Consider the following 21,815-nt stretch of genomic DNA (forward strand, 5'->3'; position numbering starts at 1 on the left):
GAAATAGATTTTTTTTTTAAATAGTCTGGTTCCTTTTAAGGTTTCTTCCTAATATCATCTCAGGGAGTTTTTCTTGTCACCGTTGCCTCCGGCTTGCTCATTAGGGATAAATTAGAATTTTAAATTTGATCATTTACAGTCTGAGTTTTTATATTTCTGTAAAGCTTCTTTTGCGACAATGTCCGTTGTCAAAAGCGCTAGACAAATAGAATTGTATTGATATAATTTAGCTTATATTTCACATCAGAAACCACAATGAAACTTTAGCACAAGAGCAAACACTTACAAAATCAAACACTCACACTTCATGAGAAAGAAAAGTACCGGTTGTACTTATGCCAAGTGAACATTACAGTCTCAGAATCACTGTATGGCATACACTACCTGACTACATCATATGCAGTCTGTTGCTTTGTGGACGTGTCAGTGTACACACAGTGTAGATTTTCATGAAGAAATGACAGATGAAGTTTTCTTGACAGTCAAATAATACACTATGTCTTTGTGAAATAATAAGAATGAGAACTGAACTGTCTATCATGTGACCGGCTTGGGAAACTGCCTGTTGTGGTTTTTTCTGTAGTATTGATAACAGGATAAAAAACTATAAACTGTGGATGAAGGATAACTTTGGGGAGACAGCAAGGTTGTGTGTTCTGCAAAGAGAACTGAAGCTATAGAGCGAATAATCATCCTTCATGCTGTGTGACGCCAGGAATCTTTTTTTATTATTACTATTATTTATGCTCTTCCTACCATCCTTTTGGATATGACATGTCAAATATTTGTTATAGAAACAGTATTATTGTGCTAACATTATGCCCTGAAACAAATATATGGATGGCAACAGTGGATTAAGAATTTCCTCTGTGAGTCTCTTCAGTGTTCTTGTTATTGTTGTAGTGGTGCAGAATTTCTTCCCAAGACTTTTTGACGCTTAAAAATATTGGAGCCTCTGTAGCCCGATCAAACTGTGTTGGGAAATCACTTTCGTTACAGGAGCAGTCGCAATGTTTGGATGCAGAGCATCTTGTGCAGAATGTGTTTGTTAGGGGATTGAATTGGAGGAATTCAGGTCTTGCAGAATCCCAAAATTATTTTGAGACAAACCCAAATAAATAAATAAATAAATGAATAAAATAAAATAAAATAAAATAAAATAAAATAAAATAAATAAATATAAAATGTATAAATAAAAACAAGCAAACAAACAAATAAATAATTAAATAAATAAATAAATAAATAATATGCATTTCTTGCTCTTCTTCAATACAATTCCACACCTGACTGAATCCAAGACCTTTGTTTCAACTCAGCTCCTGTTTTGTTTGCCAAAGCATATCTCAGAAATGCCTGGTGGAATAACCCAGATATACTGGAAACCAAAACAGAGATATGGCAGCCAGAATGTGCTCTCTCATACACCCTTTTAAGTCCTTGGCTTAAAAACAAACATAAAAAAGCACAGGCAGGACTGTGAGCGATGTTCTGAAATGCTGCAATATCCTTTCCGCCTGCCTCAAGGTGCCAATATATTAACTAAATATTGATAAATGTTTTTTTTTCCCTCTAAAAATGGTACCATTGCTCACTTGTTTTACTCGTTTTGTACCCCAGGGACATAAGGAACATCTCTGCTAATACCATGACAAAATGCAGCATCTTTGTGTTTTAAGCATGAGGAAATATTGCTGTACTGAGCGGCTAATAAAGGTGCAGGGCTGAAATGGAAATAAAGCTGTTCCAGCCTCTCACACATACTTGCAAGCACTCACAGGCATGCGTGGGTGGAAATATTTAAAAGGCCAGAGATCACCGCAGTCTTTTCAGGCTAGTAAGAGTGACACAGAGGGAATCATGGGAAATTTCACGTATCAGGGTGGTTTCGAAGGACCTTTCGTATTTTGAAAGCTCAATACAACATTCTCAAGCAGAGAGAAATATTAAATAAAAATCGAATAATTTGTAGTAGCTCTTTTATTCATTTATTGAAAGTCTTTGCATTTCGAACTTGATTTGAGACATTCTGTTTAGACATGACACCTTCTTTAAACGTTTTATTAAATAGTAATAACATAGAGAACCTAGTAATGTGGTGACGCTTTGAATGCATTTAAAGCTTCCACATAACCTTTATGGATTAGTGAGACAATAAAAAACATCTTGTCATGTGAATGTACTGCATAATCAATCTCATTAAGATAAATATGCATTCACAGGAAGCTACTATGTATAAGCTGATGCTTAAAGCACAGTTGACATTTTTAAAAAATCAGTAAAGATGCATCTGTCTGTTACAGTTTTCTTGCTTTAGCATCTTTAGTGGCCTTTAAATGTGTTAGAAAAGCATGAAATGATTTCATCGCTTAGAGTCAAGCATGAGGCTGGAAGCTAAATGCAGGCTCAAAGTGTTTTCCTTAAAAACCACTAGCACTCAACACACAAGGACAAATCTAAATTTGTCATCAAAACCAGGCGATCTTTAAACACAACTTGCAGGCTATGGGTCAAAATAACACAAAGCAACAAAGTTTTTTTTTAATAATGTATAAAATCTGTGTTATTTCAGGGGTTTGTGCATAAGAAACAGTTGTGTGTGATCAGGGGAGGTGGGGGGACATGTGACTGGTCAGATGGACTGAGAATTCTGGGACATGTGGTTAAGATCGCTGAAGATTCTGGGAGTTTGAGATGTGACCTATAGTTTATAGGTTCCATATTTAAACTAATATAAAGTAGGATGGATTAGTAAGTGTGTCAAAAAGTGTGTCATGTTACAAGAAGATTTGGAGCCTAGCCTTATTCACATCAGATTTATAGACGGTTATAAATGAACAAAAACATGGAAGACCTTCTGTTGGATTTGTAGTTGGTGTCATTTTCTGTCTGATTATACTAGTTGCTTGGTTATTTATTTATTTATTTATTTATTTATTTAGTTAGTTAGTTAGTTAGTTAGTTAGTTTTAACTTGACACCTTAAATGTTTCGGCTTTCTGTTTGTTTTCTGTCCAGATTTCTTAGTGACACTCAAAGGAATGAAAAAAAGAAAAGAAAAGAATATTATTATTATAGTTTATTTAAAAAGTAAAAAAAAAAAATCTCCAAGAATATATAAATATATATCCACCTATTCATCACGCTGCTTATCCTACTGGGTCATGGGGAAACCTGGTGCTCATATATTACAACTTTAACAGGGGAGCTTATAAGTTTAATGTTGTCTTTGCCTGAAGAGAGATAGTGTTATTTAAGGTCAAAACATTTCATCAACCATTTGTTCAATTTTCCATTAAAATGATCCAGAGTTTCAAAAAGTGTCAAAGGACAGTGCACTTTAGCCCGATATCTCCAGAGAGAACCGAGCTTTTATAGCACATCGATGACTGCAATTGTGCTGCATAAAAAGAGTGAAGATCCTTTGGAGGCTATTAACCAACTCCCACAATAGAAATGAAGATCTGAAGTGTGAAGAGTTGAGAAGGATTTGCTTTTGTTGAATATTAATTGTTGGAGCGCTTTAGGTTGTGAATATTTATCTTCGGTTTGTTTTCTTTCGGGAAAAACACATTCTTTGAATTGTAAGTTACATCCTCATAAGCAAACCAGATGCTGCTCCATGTTGACATAATTATCAAAGTAACTCAGCTGGTAAATGTGACAGGGAGAAGATTTTTTTTTGGAAGCAATAAAAATAAAGAGTAATGAAAATGTCACAAACACTACTTGCTGCTATTGAGTACAGATGTTATTATGACATATGTATAATGTCGAGGGGGGTTGATTTGCATTTCAAAGCTGCAATCTTAACAAAGGTTGCCATCGCTGTCTGGGTGTGTATTCACACAGCGTAGTACAACTGTTTTATCCTGTTTCAGCCTTTATAAAGACGGGCAACTATTAATAATTCATCTAATGCCAACTAAATTCCACTTCCTCGCCAGAAATAACAATATAGTTGTAAAGAGAGTGCAATACAGCAGCACGATGCTACAGTCTATGTACTTATTCATTCAGTGCAAGGACAGCCAATAACAAAATCCTTTCCTTATTTCAGCTCAAGATCTTAAATTGAAAAATTTATATTCAGAATGCATTTCAGCCAAATGTCTTGAATGGCTGTCCATGACGATAAATAGTACCTAATAAGACCCAAAATGTAGCAATAAATCTTACTAAGAGTTAGCTGTATTTTACACTTACTGAGCACTTTATTAGGAAGTCCTATACACCTGACCATTCATGCAAACATCTAATATGCTAATTAGCTGTACAATCTCTACAGTAATGCAAATACAGAGATAAGGGCTTAAGGTAATGCTTACGTCAATCATCAGAATGGAGAAAAAGATTGATCTTAGTGACGTTGTTTGGTTGTTGACGTCAGAGGGGCTGGATGGATCTCCAGGGATTTTCCTACACATCGCTGTCTTGAGATTAAAAAATTGTTTATTAATGAAAAATAAATCAATTCAAATAAATTAATAATAACATATTTTGAGAGACAGAGTTTTTTGAGTTTTTTGTGTGTGGAAATTCCATGTTGGTGAGGAAGGTCAGAGGAAAATAGCCAGTTCAAGTCATCAGGACAGGACATATAATAAAAGTATAATAACACAATACATCAAACCTTGAGGTGGAATGGCTGAAACCTTAGTAGACCACATTGGGCTCTGTGTCTTTCAGCCACAGAGAGAAATCTGTGGGTGCAGTGAGCACAGGATCACCAAAACTGCCCAGCTAAAGACTGGAAAAAGACCAGATGATTTTTTTCTTATCTTCAACATTCCCATTGCAGCCTCAGATACCTGTTTCTGGCTGACAGGACTGGAACCTAATGTGGTTTTCTGCTGTTGTAGCCCATCCGCACCCATGTTTGATGTTCTGTATGTTCCGAGATGCTCATTTCAGTTGTAAAGAGTGATTATTTGAGTTACCGTGTCCTTCTTGCTGGCTTTCCGCTGACCTCTCTTATCAACAAGACATTTTCCAACAACAGAACTGTCACTTACTTGATGTCCCTTTTTTTTTTTTTTTTTGGTATTTTACAGCATTCTGTGTTAACGTTTGAAACTGTTGTGTGTGGAAACCCCAAGAGATCAGCAGTTTCTTAAATTTACAAAAAACCCAGTCTGCCATCAACAATCATGTCACAGTCAAAATCAATGAGATCACAATTTTCCCCCATTCTGATGGTTAACAGCTTGCACAAGCACTGTGCATAAGGGAATAATCTACCAACTGGAATAATGCAATGCAATGCGTCAAACAGGTTTTGTAATGTGATAATGTATGTGAAAGAAATGCACCACCATATATACAGGATATGGTAAATCAGTGGTTATGGCATTGGACTACTGATCAGAGGGTCATGAGTTTGAACCCCAGGACTACCAAGCTGTCACTGCTGGGCCACTGAGCCTGCAAGGTCCTTAACCCTCACTTACTCAGTTGTATAAATAAGATAAATGGATCAGGATGTCTGCCAATTGCTGTAAATATACACAGTACTTCAGCAAAACCGATCTCTGTTCAAATAAGAAAGTGGTCAAAAATAGGAAATACAACAAATGCTAATAGAAGTCTGTTGGGGCAGGACTTACACTGCCTCATGTTGTGGGTGGAGCAGTGAACTGAACAGTTATAGAGTTTACCAGATTAAACCTACTCTGTACTCACCAAAATCCTGTCTTGTAGCAAATAATCAGATATATTAATATATTTACACAAACATGTCGTCAGCTCTCAACTTAATATTCACTAGATAGCAGCATACAGCATAAGCTAATTATATTAGCCTCTCAAGTTTTACTTTGTTTGAGGCTGTGTAATAAATCTATCGGTCACCAGTACCAGTTGAATAGCATACATTTTATAGTTATGCAAAACTGTAGTTGTAGCTCTAAGGTTTAAGAGCAGCTTCTCAATCTTTTAGTGGCAACGTACCCTAAAGCACTGCACGATTAATATTTCGTCTAACGCAAGGAGCGCTAAGTGATATCTCCTCTACCGTATGGTGGACAAAATGGGATTAAAAACACAAAATCACCTTGTAAATCACATTGACTTTCTACAAGAAGACATTCCAAAAATATTTTTTTGCAGCACAGCTTTAGAGAAGGGGGGCACGGTGGCTTAGTGGTTAGCACGTTCGCCTCACACCTCCAGGGTTGGGGGTTCGATTCCCGCCTCCGCCTTGTGTGTGTGTGGAGTTTGCATGTTCTCCAAGTGCCTCAGAGGTTTCCTCCGGGTACTCCGGTTTCCTCCCCCGGTCCAAAGACATGCATGGTAGGTTGATTGGCATCTCTGGAAAATTGTCCGTAGTGTGTGATTGCGTGAGTGAATGAGAGTATGTGTGCCCTTCGATGGGTTGGCACTCCGTCCAGGGTGTATCCTGCCTTGATGCCCGATGACGCTTGAGATAGGCACAGGCTCCCCGTGACCCGAGGTAGTTCGGATAAGCGGTAGAAAATGAGTGCGTGAGTGAGTGAGCTTTAGAAAAACAGGATCCAATGTAGTTGAGAAATGAGTGTATCAGTCAGTAAGAGGGGAGCAGTCACAGATGCTACAACATGACAGCTGATGATGAGTGAACTGTAAGTTTGCTCATATGTGTGGCAGCTCTAAGAGTATAGTAAGAGTTTTGACCGCAGTCTTTATTAGTTCTGGGGCAAAGAAATCTTGATGTATCATTGTGAGGCATTTTTCAAATACGGGTAGCAACCCAAAACAACCAAAGCCAATAAAGTGCTTATTGTGAGAGAGTCTCTTTTTTATTGCACAGTCAGTCACACAGCCAACAGAGGCATGTGCTTGTGCACGTGTGTGTGTCTGTGTGTGCGTGTGTGTGTGTGTGTATGTGTGTGCTTTTTTCTTCAGGTAGAGTAAACCATACTAAATTGGAATTTTAACAGTGTAGTGCCATCCTATCAGTTCTGTGGACAGGTTTGAGCTCTTCAATCTAAACATAAGTCAATGGGAGGTCCTGCTGAATCAAACTAATAAACTAATATCCCACTTTTCAATGTTATATATAAAACAGATTATATATAACCACAGCCTCATGAATGAGTCATGGTTGCTCCATGTTATTAAGTCGGGACCTGAGATGCAGCACAGCAATGTTAAGAAAAACCTTGTTAAGGGAATAGAGGATAGGATGACTAATTTAAGCATGTTTATCTTTATCTGCAAAAACATAAAGCCACATTTTAAACTATAATTTTTTAACCCTTAGGCCACATTTATTTAAAGTGTGAAAATGAGATGTTCTGTGAGAATTTTTTTTTTAAAAAAAGACTGCATATTAATAATTAGCAATGTATCGCTACAGTCTATTGGAGTCTTATTGACTAGAGAAGGTTTCAGGCCAATTTTGTATTTATCCATTATTATATTTATTTTCTCAGATACTCACTTTCGAACCTTAATTAAAGCAACAATTTGTGCATTAATCTGATCTTACACTTGGTTTTATCACATGAAACTGTCCTTGTCTCGACCCTTATGGATGTGTCCATTTCTAAACCCACTTGACTTATCATTTTCTGCGTATGGACATTTTCTCCAATTTTTTAATGATTTTCTCTACACATTATAGCCAACTGTAGATACATAGTCTGTAGCTATAGGTGTTTTTTTCCTGCCATTTTTCTACCCAATTTGGACATCTGCCAATTTTCCCCCAGCAGTCAGGGTTAAGAGTAACATGTGTGTCCTCTAAAAGCCAGCTAACTGCATGTTTTTTTGTAAGTGCTGTTCATGTTGTGTCACAGGTCGGCATTGCACACTTACAGGAAAGCTCCTGTGGCTCCCAGCCATGGACAGACCATCTATCTTTTATATCATCTATCTTAAATATTTACATTTTGAAATTAATTACACACTAATAATCTGATAATGACAGACATGAATATTCATTCAACAAACATGAATATTCACTTAGGACATGAAAATATATTAAATATATAAACATTTATTTTGTTTTGCTTATAATAAAAGTACAAAAAAAACATTATAAAGCTATATACTGTACAGTGCAAAAAATGACATCTTAGAAAGTGAAAATATCTTGTACATGGGCAAATGTATGAAATCTTTCTTATTAGGAGTTAAATCACATAAGATAATTCTAATTTAAACTTTCTCAGAATTTATTCCTTGAAAGAAGGAAAATTATCTGCCAATAATATAAAAAATCTGAAGTTTGTTACGAGTGCATGAAATAATCTTCAATATATTTGATATACAATAATCTGATAATAAGAAACTTGTTACATTTGCCCATATTCAAGATGTTTGCAGTTGCTAAGATATAAATAATTTTGCACTGTAAACATTTTCACAAGCAACTATTTTTACTCTTTCTTGAGTAGTTATTCAGTTAGGATGACTGATTTTCTTTAACCCGAGTCATTAGATACGTCTGGAGGGACGTCTGGAGGGACTGCAGCTACAGAGACCGGAACTAAATCTGTGTTCATGGCATTTTCTTAGAAAACAAAGTAACTCCTAACTCTATACTGAAATGGACTATTTGACAACTTTGTTAAAGAAATCCAATTGATAAAGTAACAGACGAATAATTTTATGCATTATAGTTTGTATAGTAAAATTATAAAGTATATATAGTTACTATTGTTGGACAATGTAAGTAGAATAAAACACAATACGGTGTCATAATGATAAAAATACCTAGCAATGGGTCTAAGGAATAATGTTTTAAACTAATGTAAATATAATTCAGATTCCACACACATATAAAACATGAAATTAACTCACCTCATATTTTTGGCACGTATCTCAAAATGAAGTATTGCCATAGCAGAATCGAGGGCAATGGCAAAAGAGTGAGTCAGATTCATGTACACAGTACAGTTTTTTTTTCTGTCACTATAGCCGTCAATGTCACTGTTACTGCGTAAAAGTACATATAGTTTGGTTTGACTGGCAAGCTCTGTGCATTAGGTAAAGGCTTATATGGAAATAGGTGAAGAATATGTCATGAACAGTGTAGCTTTAACGAGACAGACCTCATGTTAAAACTATATAATACACAATTATAGAGTTATAGGGAAATTATTTATAATCTCACTATTCAGTGTCACCCAGATGAGGATGGGATCCATTTTAAGTCCTCTCAAGGTTTCTTACACTCAGGGAGCTTTTATTTGCCACCCTTAGCCTTTAGCTTGCTAATTAGGTATAAATTTAAATTTATCATTTCTATTCTGAATTTATATATTTCTGTAAAGCTGCTTTTTGTCGATGTGGACATTAAAAAAAATAACACTGAAATGAAAGTGTATAATTGTATTAAACATCTTAGTGTATTAAAAGTTTACATAACTATAATATAAAATTTGAAATATAATGCATTTTAAAAGGCAGTTAAACTATTGTCATTTCTACAATAATAAAATAAAATGTGTGTAATATATAAAATATGTGTTTAATAATGTATTTAGTAATGTTTAATAATGTGACACTGGACTGTCACTGTCACTTTAACTCTGGACTTGCACAGCTCCACTTTATACACTATATACACTATTTACACACCATACTGCACATGGACACTTTAAGGATAATCTTTAAAAACCATACACATTCATGTATATGTATATTTATGTATATGTATATGTATATACTTTATTTTTCCACTTATATTTTCATATTTTATATAGTTTTTTTATATAGTTTATACTTTTTTTATTTATCTAGCTCCTTTTGGTTTTGGTTTATTTTTTTTATCCTAAATTGCATTCTTTTTTTATGCTTATATATCGGACAGATGCAAAAAGCATTTCACTGCATGTCCTACCCTGTATGTACTGTATGTGACAAATAAAATTTGATTTAGATTTTTTTAACAGATACATGTACAGATATGAATAATATGTCATTTGGTTAAGTCTACTGGAAAGTCTCAAATAGAGACCGATTGTAAACTTGGGTTATGTAGTTGAGGTTGGGGAACTGACTCAACCAATTCGCAGATCATACTGACAGTGCTGACAATTTCTACCCCAGAGGAATTTATTGTGGTAGGATTAATTTAAAAAATGAACATCCTCCAGTTTAGGACATGTCATCGAGTTTAAATCCAAACACAGACAGATACAGATATTTCATCACCAGAAACATGTTTAACATCTAATTTACTAATGAAAAGTCCCAGTCACAAAAAGTCCCAGTCACTATTTTAAAATGTACTAGTACAAATAAAATATTTACAGTATTTTATCTTTAATTAATACCCAAATACATGTCCCATCATTATCGTTATTGTCTTTAACAGAAAAAAACTGAACTTTAATATTAACCTGTGTGAAAAGTAAGCACTGTGTAGGTGTTAAACTGGAGATGGAATTACTGTGCTGAATGTTTTACTGAAGCTCTCTACATACTGGAGTGGTTATACATGTAGAGGTGGTGTAAAGTAAATATCACTTGAGTATCTCTGGGATTTTAGTCCTGCCTGTGTTTGTATTACAGAACGCACATACACAGGATTCTGTTATATTCTGTCAGTAAAAGGTAAGTTTTATCTTTCATACAAATCCACTGTATTGTGTTCTATTCTACTGACGTTGTCTGATGTTGTCTGGTTACTTCTAACCAAAGTCATCCAAGAAATGACAAATGGTGAACCAGCAAAAAGGTCATGAGAGCTCAAGGCTCACTGATGTACCTGGAGAGTGAGACCTTGCCCATCCAAACGTTGGGTACTGGCATTACTGCAGATGTTACTTTGGCGTGTATCACCTAACTAAACACTACAGACCAAGTAGACCACTGCATAGCAACAGTATCCCTGAACCATGACACACTACAAAAAAAGTTCAGGAATGTTTTGAGGAACATGACAAAGAGTTCAAGGTGATAACTCAGTCTGGAAATTCCCCCAGATCTCAATCTGATCAGGCATCACTGGGATTTCCTGGACAAACAAGTCCAATCTGTGGAGACCGCACCTTACATGACTGAAAGGATCTGCTGCAATCGTCTTGGAGCCAGAAATCACAGAACACCTTCAGAGGTTTTGTGGGGTACATGCCACAATGGGTCCTACACATTATTAGACAGATGGATTAAATGTTCTGGGTGATTGGTGTACTTGAGAATAACTGGTTATATATTTACTTAAATAGCATAATAATAGTATGTGTATCTGAATATTAATAACCTAATAGTATCTGGCCCAGCCCACTCCCACCTCACACTTTATCAGAGTGGTTTGCTTGCTATACCCCAGGCGACATCACCTCTTCCTTCATTCCTTCAAACGCTTGGAGAAACACGTAAACTTACTTACATATACATCCCCATACAGTCTCTTTGCTGCTACACATACCTTAAAATCAAGGACTGAGGAGCTCTGAGCTCTCTATGGCAGAGTGATTGATATCTGTTTGAGCTGTGAAAGGCAGCAGACTTCAAATTCAACACCTGTGAGCTCAATCTCTCAAACAGCCCTCTCCAGTGAACAATACCACCTAGGCTTTGGTAAATGAGGAGAAAAAATAACTTGAGAGAAGGGAAATAGAAAAGTCAGAGCAGTAGAGAGATGCACTTGGAGTGATACTTCATACAGTCATACCTGGGTAACATTTCTCCGCTGGGCTATGGTAAAGGCTTTTAGTTCACAAAGACTTGAAGTTTCTGATATGAATAAACACAAATTACTTGAAGGACATGTTACTATTAATGCTAAATTTGGCCTTTCGGTGGTAGATGCAGATAGACGAGGTGTCAGACTACAGTTCTGGTGAGATTTTGTGTAGACCGCTTCCTGTTTTATATAGTCTGACTCCACTCATCAGATACTGCGTGTCGAAGAGCAGGAAAATCACTGTTCAGAACTGTATAGTCCACCTGGAATTAGTTAAGTTCTATGTTCTATATCTAAGTATATATGCTGCTAATGGAAACAACAGATTACAGGTGGTTCTATGAATCACAATTACCAAACAAAGACGGTTACAAATAGCCTCGTTCCACAAAGCTGCACCTTTTTGCAATTAGGTGACAAACACCCAGTTACTCTTTCCTCAGAAGGCCGTTAGACTCAAATTTGAGGTAAGACTATATCCTGGACTTGGTGTGCTTCCAAACTGGTGACAGCAAGGAAGGAGTGAAACCATTCCAAAAACAAGTGTGTGCTTCACATTCTCTAACTGGGACAGGTGTCACATGGAGGAATACAGCTGTCACACAAGCAGTTCCTACTAGCAGAGCTATAACATGGCAGGTATCCCAGGCCAAAAGTGGAAAAACAATACAGAAATTAAATAGAACATAAATCTGAAAAATGTAAATATTTTATTTGCGACACTGTACTTTAATATTGACTTTCATGAATAAGTACTGCACTGATTGATTATGGAAAATCTAGCCAGTTTTCAGTTTATTAAGACTGGACTGCACAAAAAAAAAATGTACTACTTTTAGAACTACATGTCGATGTCTAGTGTAAATGCTTATGAATTGCAGTGTTTTTATTCTTACGGGATTTTTAAATTTGAAATAAATGAATGAATCTCTTACACTACACCTGAATCCAACACCAAAACCAGAAGCCGGTACAGCCATAAATTACTGTGTGGAATATTTATCTTACCTTCTCTGTCCTTTCAGCTTGGAACAGCTCCTACCTAAATGTCAGCTGTACGACAGCCATTTTGTCCTCAAAAAGACAAGCTCAAAATGAAAAAGAGTGTTTAATACTCCTGTCCAATCACTGCGGAATAACTTTAAGAATGAGTCTGCAAAAATGAAACCATTCTTAAATTCATCACCTGAGCACTAAGGAGAAAAACTGCTTGATTGATGAAAAGCTTTTCAAGATTATATATTCATCAATAACTCATTGGTTTCAATAGCTTGTTTGGTAATTACACTTTCTAATAATTACTGTTACTTAAAAGCAGAAAATGAGACAAAACTGACTTTTGATCCAACATCCGTTCGCAGTATTCTCTTCACGGCTTTGACCCCGTATCCAGTTTGTGTGTTGCTGTGAACCATAACCCAATTAAAACATCCACAAACACAAGTCTATAATATTTGATGCAGCTGCAGCAATATTGTTTTCATCCAGGAAATGTCAGATGATTTTACATGCAAATGATGACCTCTTTCATGAGCTGATTATCATACACAAGCTTTAATCAGGGCATGAGTATTTACTTCATCTTCTTCTCAGAAAAAAAAAAAAAGAAAAGTAAAAAGAGATAGAGAAAGACGTTATAGAAAACATCCTGCAGCAACTGTACAAGGGGTAGGGGGCTGCAGTTTTTTTTATGGCAGATATCCCATAATCCATGGTAAAAGAGGATAAAACTCTCCCTGCCATAGTTTGGGCTGTAATCCTCCCTGTAGGTGACTTATATTCAAAAATTAAAGACAAAAATAGCCGCCATCCGTAACAGCCTCTAAGGGGCGAGTTCAGAATAACCGATCTGAGACTTTTAGGCAGTGATAGTTAAAAACAAAGCAAGCAGAGTTATAGCTAATATAAATTCTATCCAGGAGTATTCTTTTTTTTAGGTTGTAATAAAGCGATGTACTAAAAAGCAGTTTTACTAGAAACTGAACACATCACTAAACCATACATGCTTTAATATATGAAAATATGCCCCTTTTAAAACCAGTACATTTTTTACCTTGCTGCAGTAAAAACTCGCAAAACCCGGCTCTAAAATGCCTCTAGAGAGATTCTCATCAAGGGTTTCTGTAAATCTGGGCTTTTACCATGACGTAAATAAATATACAGGATTTATCACAGGAACAAAATGAAAAGGTCAAATATGAAATAAAGCTTAAACATGGTTATAGCCTACAGTCTTGATTTCTTTCCTCTGTACCGACAAGAACACTGCCTTTCTAAATGAAGCACAACAATAGGGGCTTTTTATTTATTTATTTATTTATTTATTTATTTATTTATTATTAATTTATTTATTTATTTATTTATTTATTTATTTGTGTGTGGGGGGTGGGGGTTACAACCACCTATGGTTTTTCCAGTGTTTCCCCACCTCCTGCCCTGAGTGCACTGAGGTAAACTTCAGGTTCTCTGAGAACCTGTGTAGGATAAACGTTATGGAATATGGATAGATGGATGGACGGAGGGATAGATGACAGCAATATAAATATTAAATAATAAATAATATATATTATTTATATATATATATATATATATATATATATATATATATATATATATATATATATATATATATATATATATATATTCCATATTAATTATATGGTCATTTGAATAAAAATGTATTAAATTAAATCCACTTTGGTGAAAGGTGCTGCAATAAAAAGCTCCAAAAATTAAAAAAAAAATTGTCCTAGACCCATGAATGAGGTGTCAAATCGACCGGCTCATTGAGGAGAGGTGTGCTATGACTTTTATAAGCGATCAAAGTGACCTTTTTTCCCATAGACTCCCATTATAAACTTTGAAGGTTTATAACTCGGCAAGCTTTCAAACTATCTACACCAAACTCGGCCAGCTCCTTTAGGGTGATACTCTGAACAAAGTTTTAAATTGGTGTACCGACTGGCCTTCCAGTTGTGCGCCCCCAAAATATGCAAAATCAAAAAGCTTTTTACAACATGGACATGTGACATATCAAAACACTCAGCACAATGAGGAAAACTTCCTTAAGAGTATTCAGATGACATCACATGCTCGTCTCGACTAGCCTCCGGGATTTGCCACGTGCAAGCACCATTCACATTTTTTTCAGGAAATGTACGTTCTAGTTATTATTATTATGCAATAATAATATTATTGTGCACTTTGAATAATGAGCTTAATATTTAAATAGTTCATGAGAAGATCTTTGGGTATTTTTTTTTCCATTCTTAGGGGTCCTTGTCTGCAAAAAGTCTGAGAAGCACTAAACCAGAAACATCAATCTACTGTATAACAACTACTGTTCTTAACTGCTCAAGGCCATCCAGGTTAATATGAACTGTCTGTTAACACTGACTGTCTTGAAATACCTGTATTTTGCACATTGAATTGCAGTATTTTGCTGTAGACACTGTCTGCTATATCTCTTTATTTCTGAGATTCAACAATTTATTTCAGTATCTAACTACTAATCGACGTTTACATTTACATTTACAGCATTTGGCGGACGCCCTTATCCAGAGCGACGCACAAAAGTGCTTAAATCCCTAGCATTGGATACATTAATGCTGTTTCACTAGGTTACATACTTAAGACACCATGAGTTTAAAACATTGTTGTTGTTTTTTGTTTTTGTTTTTAATTAATTAATTAATTTATTTTATAAATGCAAAAAATAGGGAAGACGTGCTAGTTGAAGTAAACCTTAGACATAGACATTGACTTTTTCCACACTCCAACCATGTATGTTCAATTATTTGAGGCATATACATAGAGTTCAACATTTTATCATATTATTTTTACAACATTATGCTTGCTTATATATTATTCACTGACCCCTAAATAAGAATTGTTTTACCACCCACATAGTTGAGTCTGCAACAACTGGCAACTTTTTCCATACAAAGCATAATAAAATACATAAAAAGTTCTTCCCCTCAAATTAACTCAAAGTCCAATCTACAATCATTATTTTAACGATCTTTATAAAAGCAAAATTAGTTTATGTACATCAGACGTGTAGATCCATTTACACCAAAGAGATGTAGTGCAGACTGCAATGCTAAAGTTGTTGCTATGGTTACAAAATATTTCATTACAATCTAGGTAATATTAGAGTCTTGGAGCACTGCACATGTATGTGGGCACTAACCACACAGCACATGGAGACGCAGGCAGGCTCTGTAGGCAGTGATTATACCGGCACTCATTAACCTCAGTTTCTGAATAAGTTTAATTCAAATCACATTTTTTTTGTCGCATTTATGCCCTGCTCCTGATCAACCCACAGTCTGTGCAATTAAGCACAATGGCTCGGCTCCTCACGAGGTCATGATGGAAGTTAATGAAGTTTCCACACATACATGAGGCCTTAAAATCTGCCTTAAAAACTTCGAAGTGTTCACGTATAAAAAGTCTGACTGAGGATGCCATAGAAGTCAGGAGGCTTGAGGCAATTCGAGCTTTTTACTCATACACACAGATGCTAACCACAGCTGAAAAAAAAAAAAAAATTAAAAAACCTGCATGAAAATTAGGACACGCTGGATATGTTCGGCTTTGACCTTGTTCTGCATCGCCGAGTGCCGAGTGCAGCAAATGGCTGCTGCGTGACCTGTGGGGTGTTCCTTCACTTCCAACGCTCGGCTGTTTGGACTGCTGTGGATTAGTTTTGGCATAAACATCATGCGCTTCTACAGACATGATCTTAGCTCAGTTCACGCCCACGTTTTACATAGAGGCACGAAACAAAATGCGAGGATCTTCGACTTTAATTAGTGTACACCTTCTATAATACATCATTTTGTCATTGGTGTCATCTTCTCAGCTCAGATCTGCCACAGTCAAGGAGCTTTTACAGTACAGTGACAGAGGCAGTGACAGACAGAGCTGCATGTTAGGATAAACAGCTCTCAGCTCAGACAGAAACTCGGCATATCGCTTGAAATCAGACGTTCTTCACCTAAAAATTGTTGTCAGCCTTTATTGTTTGTATTTTCTTTCTGACTCTTTATTTCTGTAGTCTTTTGTATGCTTAAGTCCTACTAGAGTAGAGTAAAGTCTTCATAAAATAAATGTACATCTTTTCATGCTTGTAAACATCAAAATACAGAAGCTGCGTCTTCAATGGTGTACTTCACATACTTCTAGTGCAAGCACTGTGCTCATGCTGGGAATCACAGGGAGAGGAAGACTACTGTTAATACCAGAATAATGTGCTAAACCAACCAGAAAAGGAACTGTTGAATATTTGACATTTTACAGCCAGTGCTGCCGTACATATCAGATGTGGACGTGTCACGATGTAAGTAAAAACAACTCATTGAATTTACTTACTTCAAATGTGCCATGCGATTGAATTGTGTAACATTAACACAATCGGTTTAATGTGTATTTTCTGATTCATATTTAACAGTGAGCTAATACAACAGACACATTACCACTGCACTATACTACCATACACACCTAAATTGACATCTATTGTTATATTTTCCATCAGCACCAACATCCTTGCAGGATTTGAGCACTCTCGCTCTATAGCATTCAATCTAGAAATTAGATTTTTTTTTTACTTAAGTCTAGTATAAACAAGGAAAGATCTTGGAAAGATCTGTTTTTATGTAAACTAAACTTATTTTATCTTATGAGTGTGTGTGTGTGTGTCTGTGAGTGTGTATGATGTCCTATGATAGACTGCTATCCCATCCAGGATGTATTCCCACCCAGTGTTCCATGTATAAGCTCTGTATCCAGCGTGACCCTAATCAGGATAAAGCTGTTACTAAAGATGAATGAACGAATGAAATTCAACATACAGAATAATGACACTGCCACATTGTGGCTATGAATTGAAAGCAAAAATGTTTGGGCTTGTATCATTGGTTTCGATTGTATCATTGGTTTCACAGCAATGTGTTATCTGCTGCTAACAAATGACATTAGAAATTGAAAATATGTTGAATATAGTCAAATGCACTTAAATGTATGGCTTATTTCCTATTAAGATTATTAAGACAATTTCAAATATAAGATTATTAAGTCAATTTCTAGATATATTTAACTATTGTTAAGCTTTCTTATGCTACTTGCAGAGAATTTTACTTCTTTCTAAAATAAATACTAGAAATAGGTTTTTTAATATCAGATTTTTGTCTTGTAATCTTTTAAATGTTTGATGCTTGAATGCGACTATATTCAAGATATTCTTACTTGCTGGGTCATTTTTACGTTCATTTATGTTTGATTTGAGACAATCATCAGTACATTAGCACAGTGCACTGTATGCGATCTAAGATACTCCACTTTACTGCCTTTATTAGCATCACAGAATCCTTAAGCTCAGACCAAACCAAGCATATTACTCAAATCCGTGTATTTTATGTACGATCCTCACACCTAATCTTATTAATGCAAGCTTTCACAACACACTGATGATGTGATGCTACAAAAAGCGCATTAACACCTTTGAGAAGAGAAAGCAGGAGAAAACAAGTGCTCTAAAAAGCATTTTAAGCCCAGAGGCAGTAAAGACACAGAGCCGCACATACGCGGTAATCACCCCGGGGCGATGAAGAGAGGGAGGATGAGGAAGAGAAATACAAGAGATGACAGCTTCACTCTCATGCTGTCTAAAGCCTTAATGAACTTAGCTTCATCTAGACCGTCCGTATCGGACAGCATGTAGGCTAAATGCTTACTGGATTTATTTGCCTCGGGCCATGTGCATGAAGAAGAGAAAATCTACATAAATAAAATAAAATTGCTTTCTGAAGATGCAGTGCTGGCTGCACCTAGCATGCATGGTCTTCAGCGCAAACCGTCATTCACAAAGACGTCTCAGTGTTTGCATAATCTGTCCTCATATGGGCCATTACTAACTCGTTTCTCACTCTAAATGAGAAGTAGACATTTGGGGCTCTTTACATATGGAGAGCAAATTGGATTTCTATTGAAATGTGTTGTTTACTCTAGAAACGCTGGAATCTCTCTCTCTCTCTCTCTCTCTCTCTCTCTCTCTCTTTCTGTCACTCTCTGTCTCTCTTTCTCTCTGTCACTCTCTGTCTCTCCCTCTCTCTCTGTCACTCTCTCTCTCTCCATCTCACTTGCACACGTTCTCACCAGCTGCTCACGTCCCAATCTGTCAAACGGCCGCTAAAGCGCTTCCATAGCAGTGTGAGTTGTCTTTTAAAGAATGTGCGCTGTGTCTGTGTTTGTGTTCAGGAGTTGTGCATCAGCTGACCTTAACACTCACACATCCCTAAGCTCTCTCAATCACGCCACTATTCTGGCACCACGTTGCCAAGGTAACAGGGCAGATCGGGCTTCGATGGATTGTTCAATAGGAGCAGTCATTGCAAAGTGCAACCTCTTTGGTTCCTTTCCTCCTGATGACTTAATAACCTTAATAATCTTAGTGTTACGAGGAAATTATTGTTTGGCTGGAATTGCAACGAATAAACCTTTCCAAGTAATAAAGTGAAGTTGCAACATAATTACAGCTCTTTGTCTTCTGAATGTCAGCTAGTCAGTATCTGTTGCTGTTCAAATATATTTCTACGTCCTAATGTTTTAGACATACTGTATACAGCAATTTCAGGACAAGGATGGATTTAAGAAGGTCAGCAGAGGAGAAATAGTGAACTTTTGCTTTAAGATTCTCTACTAAGAGCTTACATCTGCTCATATGTGCCGCTCTTTGGTCTTTGATCTGGTTCTGGTCTAATTGCTACAGTCTAAAGGGCTCTGTTCCGCTCATGTGAGAGAGGAGAGACAGAGCTAATCGAGTCTTCAGAGCACAGCCAATCTGGGTACACACCCCTACTCAGGATCATTCGCAGTTAAAGGGAATATTTCAAGAACTCATCAGCAGGAGTGAAGATTTTTATGCAAATAAATGCTTCCTGTGAAAGAAGGAGTTTGTCAGGTGGTGACCAGTGATAGACATAATAATTAAAATATCACTCAAAATGTAAATAAAATGCTTTGAAAGTGAAGGCAGGTGCATTCTTACCTCAGGGTTTCACACGCTTGAGCATGAGACGTGGCGAGTTTGTGATAATGCTAGCATGTGAACGAGTTGAGGGTGCCAATACTTTAGAATACAAATAGCTTTAAATAGGACACTAGGGTCAGGTTTGCAATTTTATTCAATTATATCCAAATGAGCCAGTAAACAAACACAGAGTACACAATGCCATTTGGGAATCAGTCTAACTTAATATTAGTGGCTTTTATGTTATGGGTAAGAAATCGCCGTAGGAAAACTACGAATCGGGAACAAGAACAATATATATATAATATATTGTAGTCAAATCCCTATATATATACAAATCAAACACAATCTGAAACATTCAGTTTCAATTCAGTTTTTTCAGGACCTGATGGTGATTTGATGACTGTTTAGTTTGACTAATCAATACACGGCATTATTTCAACACCAAAATGTTGCATCCTGTTCCATCTGATACAACATATAAATAGCTCTGTTGTACAAATCACAGAAAAAATTAAAGCACATAAAAAACACCCGTATTTTAAAGCGCCTATTCTAATACATCATATACGTCATTGCTTCCGTAGCAACGGCACGTACGTTATGGATCCGCAAAATCTGCACCTAACAATTAAGAAATAAATAATTTATTTAACAAATAAAAATCTATAGCTCAAGATAAAGTGTTTGGTAAGTAGTCACTAGTGTTTTATACAAGTAGGAGGCGAAGGTATTTTGGGAAGGTTAAAATGTTTTTTGGGACTTACAGTTTCTTGGGAACATGACAAGCTGTATTTTTGTTTTTATGTGTAAATTCAACAGAGAGAGAAATAAACAAGGCATTTGGCAGATGGCTGTTTTATAGCTGCAGTAATGTTTGTGATAACCAGATACACTGTAACTTGCTTTGCAGATCTATGTTCCACTATAGACGGCTAAAATTTAGGGCATACGAATGCTAAAAAATACTGTCAAATTGAGAAATAAAAGACTAGGTAACACTAACATCCCTCCATTTTGGGTCGGTTCTCATCACAATACAGTACCCACACTACCTTTTTAACTCTTTATATATATGAAACGCTGCTATTGTCTTCAACGCACATCGAAGTAAAGGCAATAATTAGTTCGATCGATAGAATCAACCTGAAAATAAATGCCATATGGTAAAGCGCTTTGGGTTGCTGTGCTTGAGATTCCTAAATTTCCACTGTACCTGAATGCTGTGCTGTCACGTCTCAGTGCACAGCCTACTGCAATGACACTGCCATCAATCACATTAACATAAGAGCCACTGAGCAGAGGAAAAAAATGAAATCTCCAAGGTTTTGTGCCCATCAGCATTAATTGCGTAATTATCCACTTCATTAAAAAATGTAATATCATACCTAGAGTTCAAGGTGTTTGTACCAGATATTGAAGAATCTGCTAACAAAAAGCTCTAGTTAATAACACTGCATAAGTCTGCACAAACCCCACATACAGGAACGCGACAGTAAAAAAGCGCTCATACTGTATGCTGGTGGAAAGCCAGCTCACCTTGCACAATAATATGGACAGAGGTGGTTCTGGGCTTGCTGCTGGTCTGAACGGCACACACGTACAGTCCCTCGTCACTCAAGTCTATGTTCTCGATCTTGATGGTGAACTCGTCACGGTTCAGGGTGACCAGGCTGACTCGGGGATCCACGGACCACTTATCCTCGCCGGCATATAGTATACTGGACCTGTTCAGCCAGGCCGTGTGCGTCACGATATTGCCTTGAGAACAACTGCATGAGAGAAAGACAGACGATATGACAGAGTTACACTTTTGCTGAGCAGAAATGCAGAAAAGCAAAAATAGATATACAAGAATATAATTTTAAAAATCCTTGCATAAGTATTGGCATCCCCTTTAACACAAGGAAGTGTTGCAACCTAGAACTGAAATGGATTTAACTGGGATTTGTGTCTTGAACCGGAATACATATAGATACACACCCACACACATGTACAGTATATATATATATATATATATATATATATATATATATATATACAGTATATATATATATATATATATATATATATATATATATATATATATATATATATATATATATATATATATATATATAAGGTAAGGATTGCAGAAAAAGATGCAAAAGCAGAAGCTGAAGTTTTATTA

General features: G+C 36.2%; 1 protein-coding gene across 5 annotated transcripts in view; it reads right to left on the bottom strand.

The window, feature by feature from the left end:
* Positions 1 to 21,815, bottom strand: part of ntm (neurotrimin) — a 368,272-nt gene that overhangs the window by 34,320 nt on the left and 312,137 nt on the right. For all 5 annotated transcript variants that reach the window (XM_060896152.1, XM_060896150.1, XM_060896151.1 and 2 more), the window contains one exon: positions 21,185 to 21,417. In XM_060896152.1, coding sequence (XP_060752135.1) covers positions 21,185 to 21,417 — 233 coding nt within the window. The remainder of the gene's footprint in view (positions 1 to 21,184; positions 21,418 to 21,815) is intronic.

The sequence above is a fragment of the Tachysurus vachellii genome, chromosome 20 (genome assembly GCF_030014155.1).
Source record: "Tachysurus vachellii isolate PV-2020 chromosome 20, HZAU_Pvac_v1, whole genome shotgun sequence".
NCBI lineage: Eukaryota > Metazoa > Chordata > Actinopteri > Siluriformes > Bagridae > Tachysurus > Tachysurus vachellii.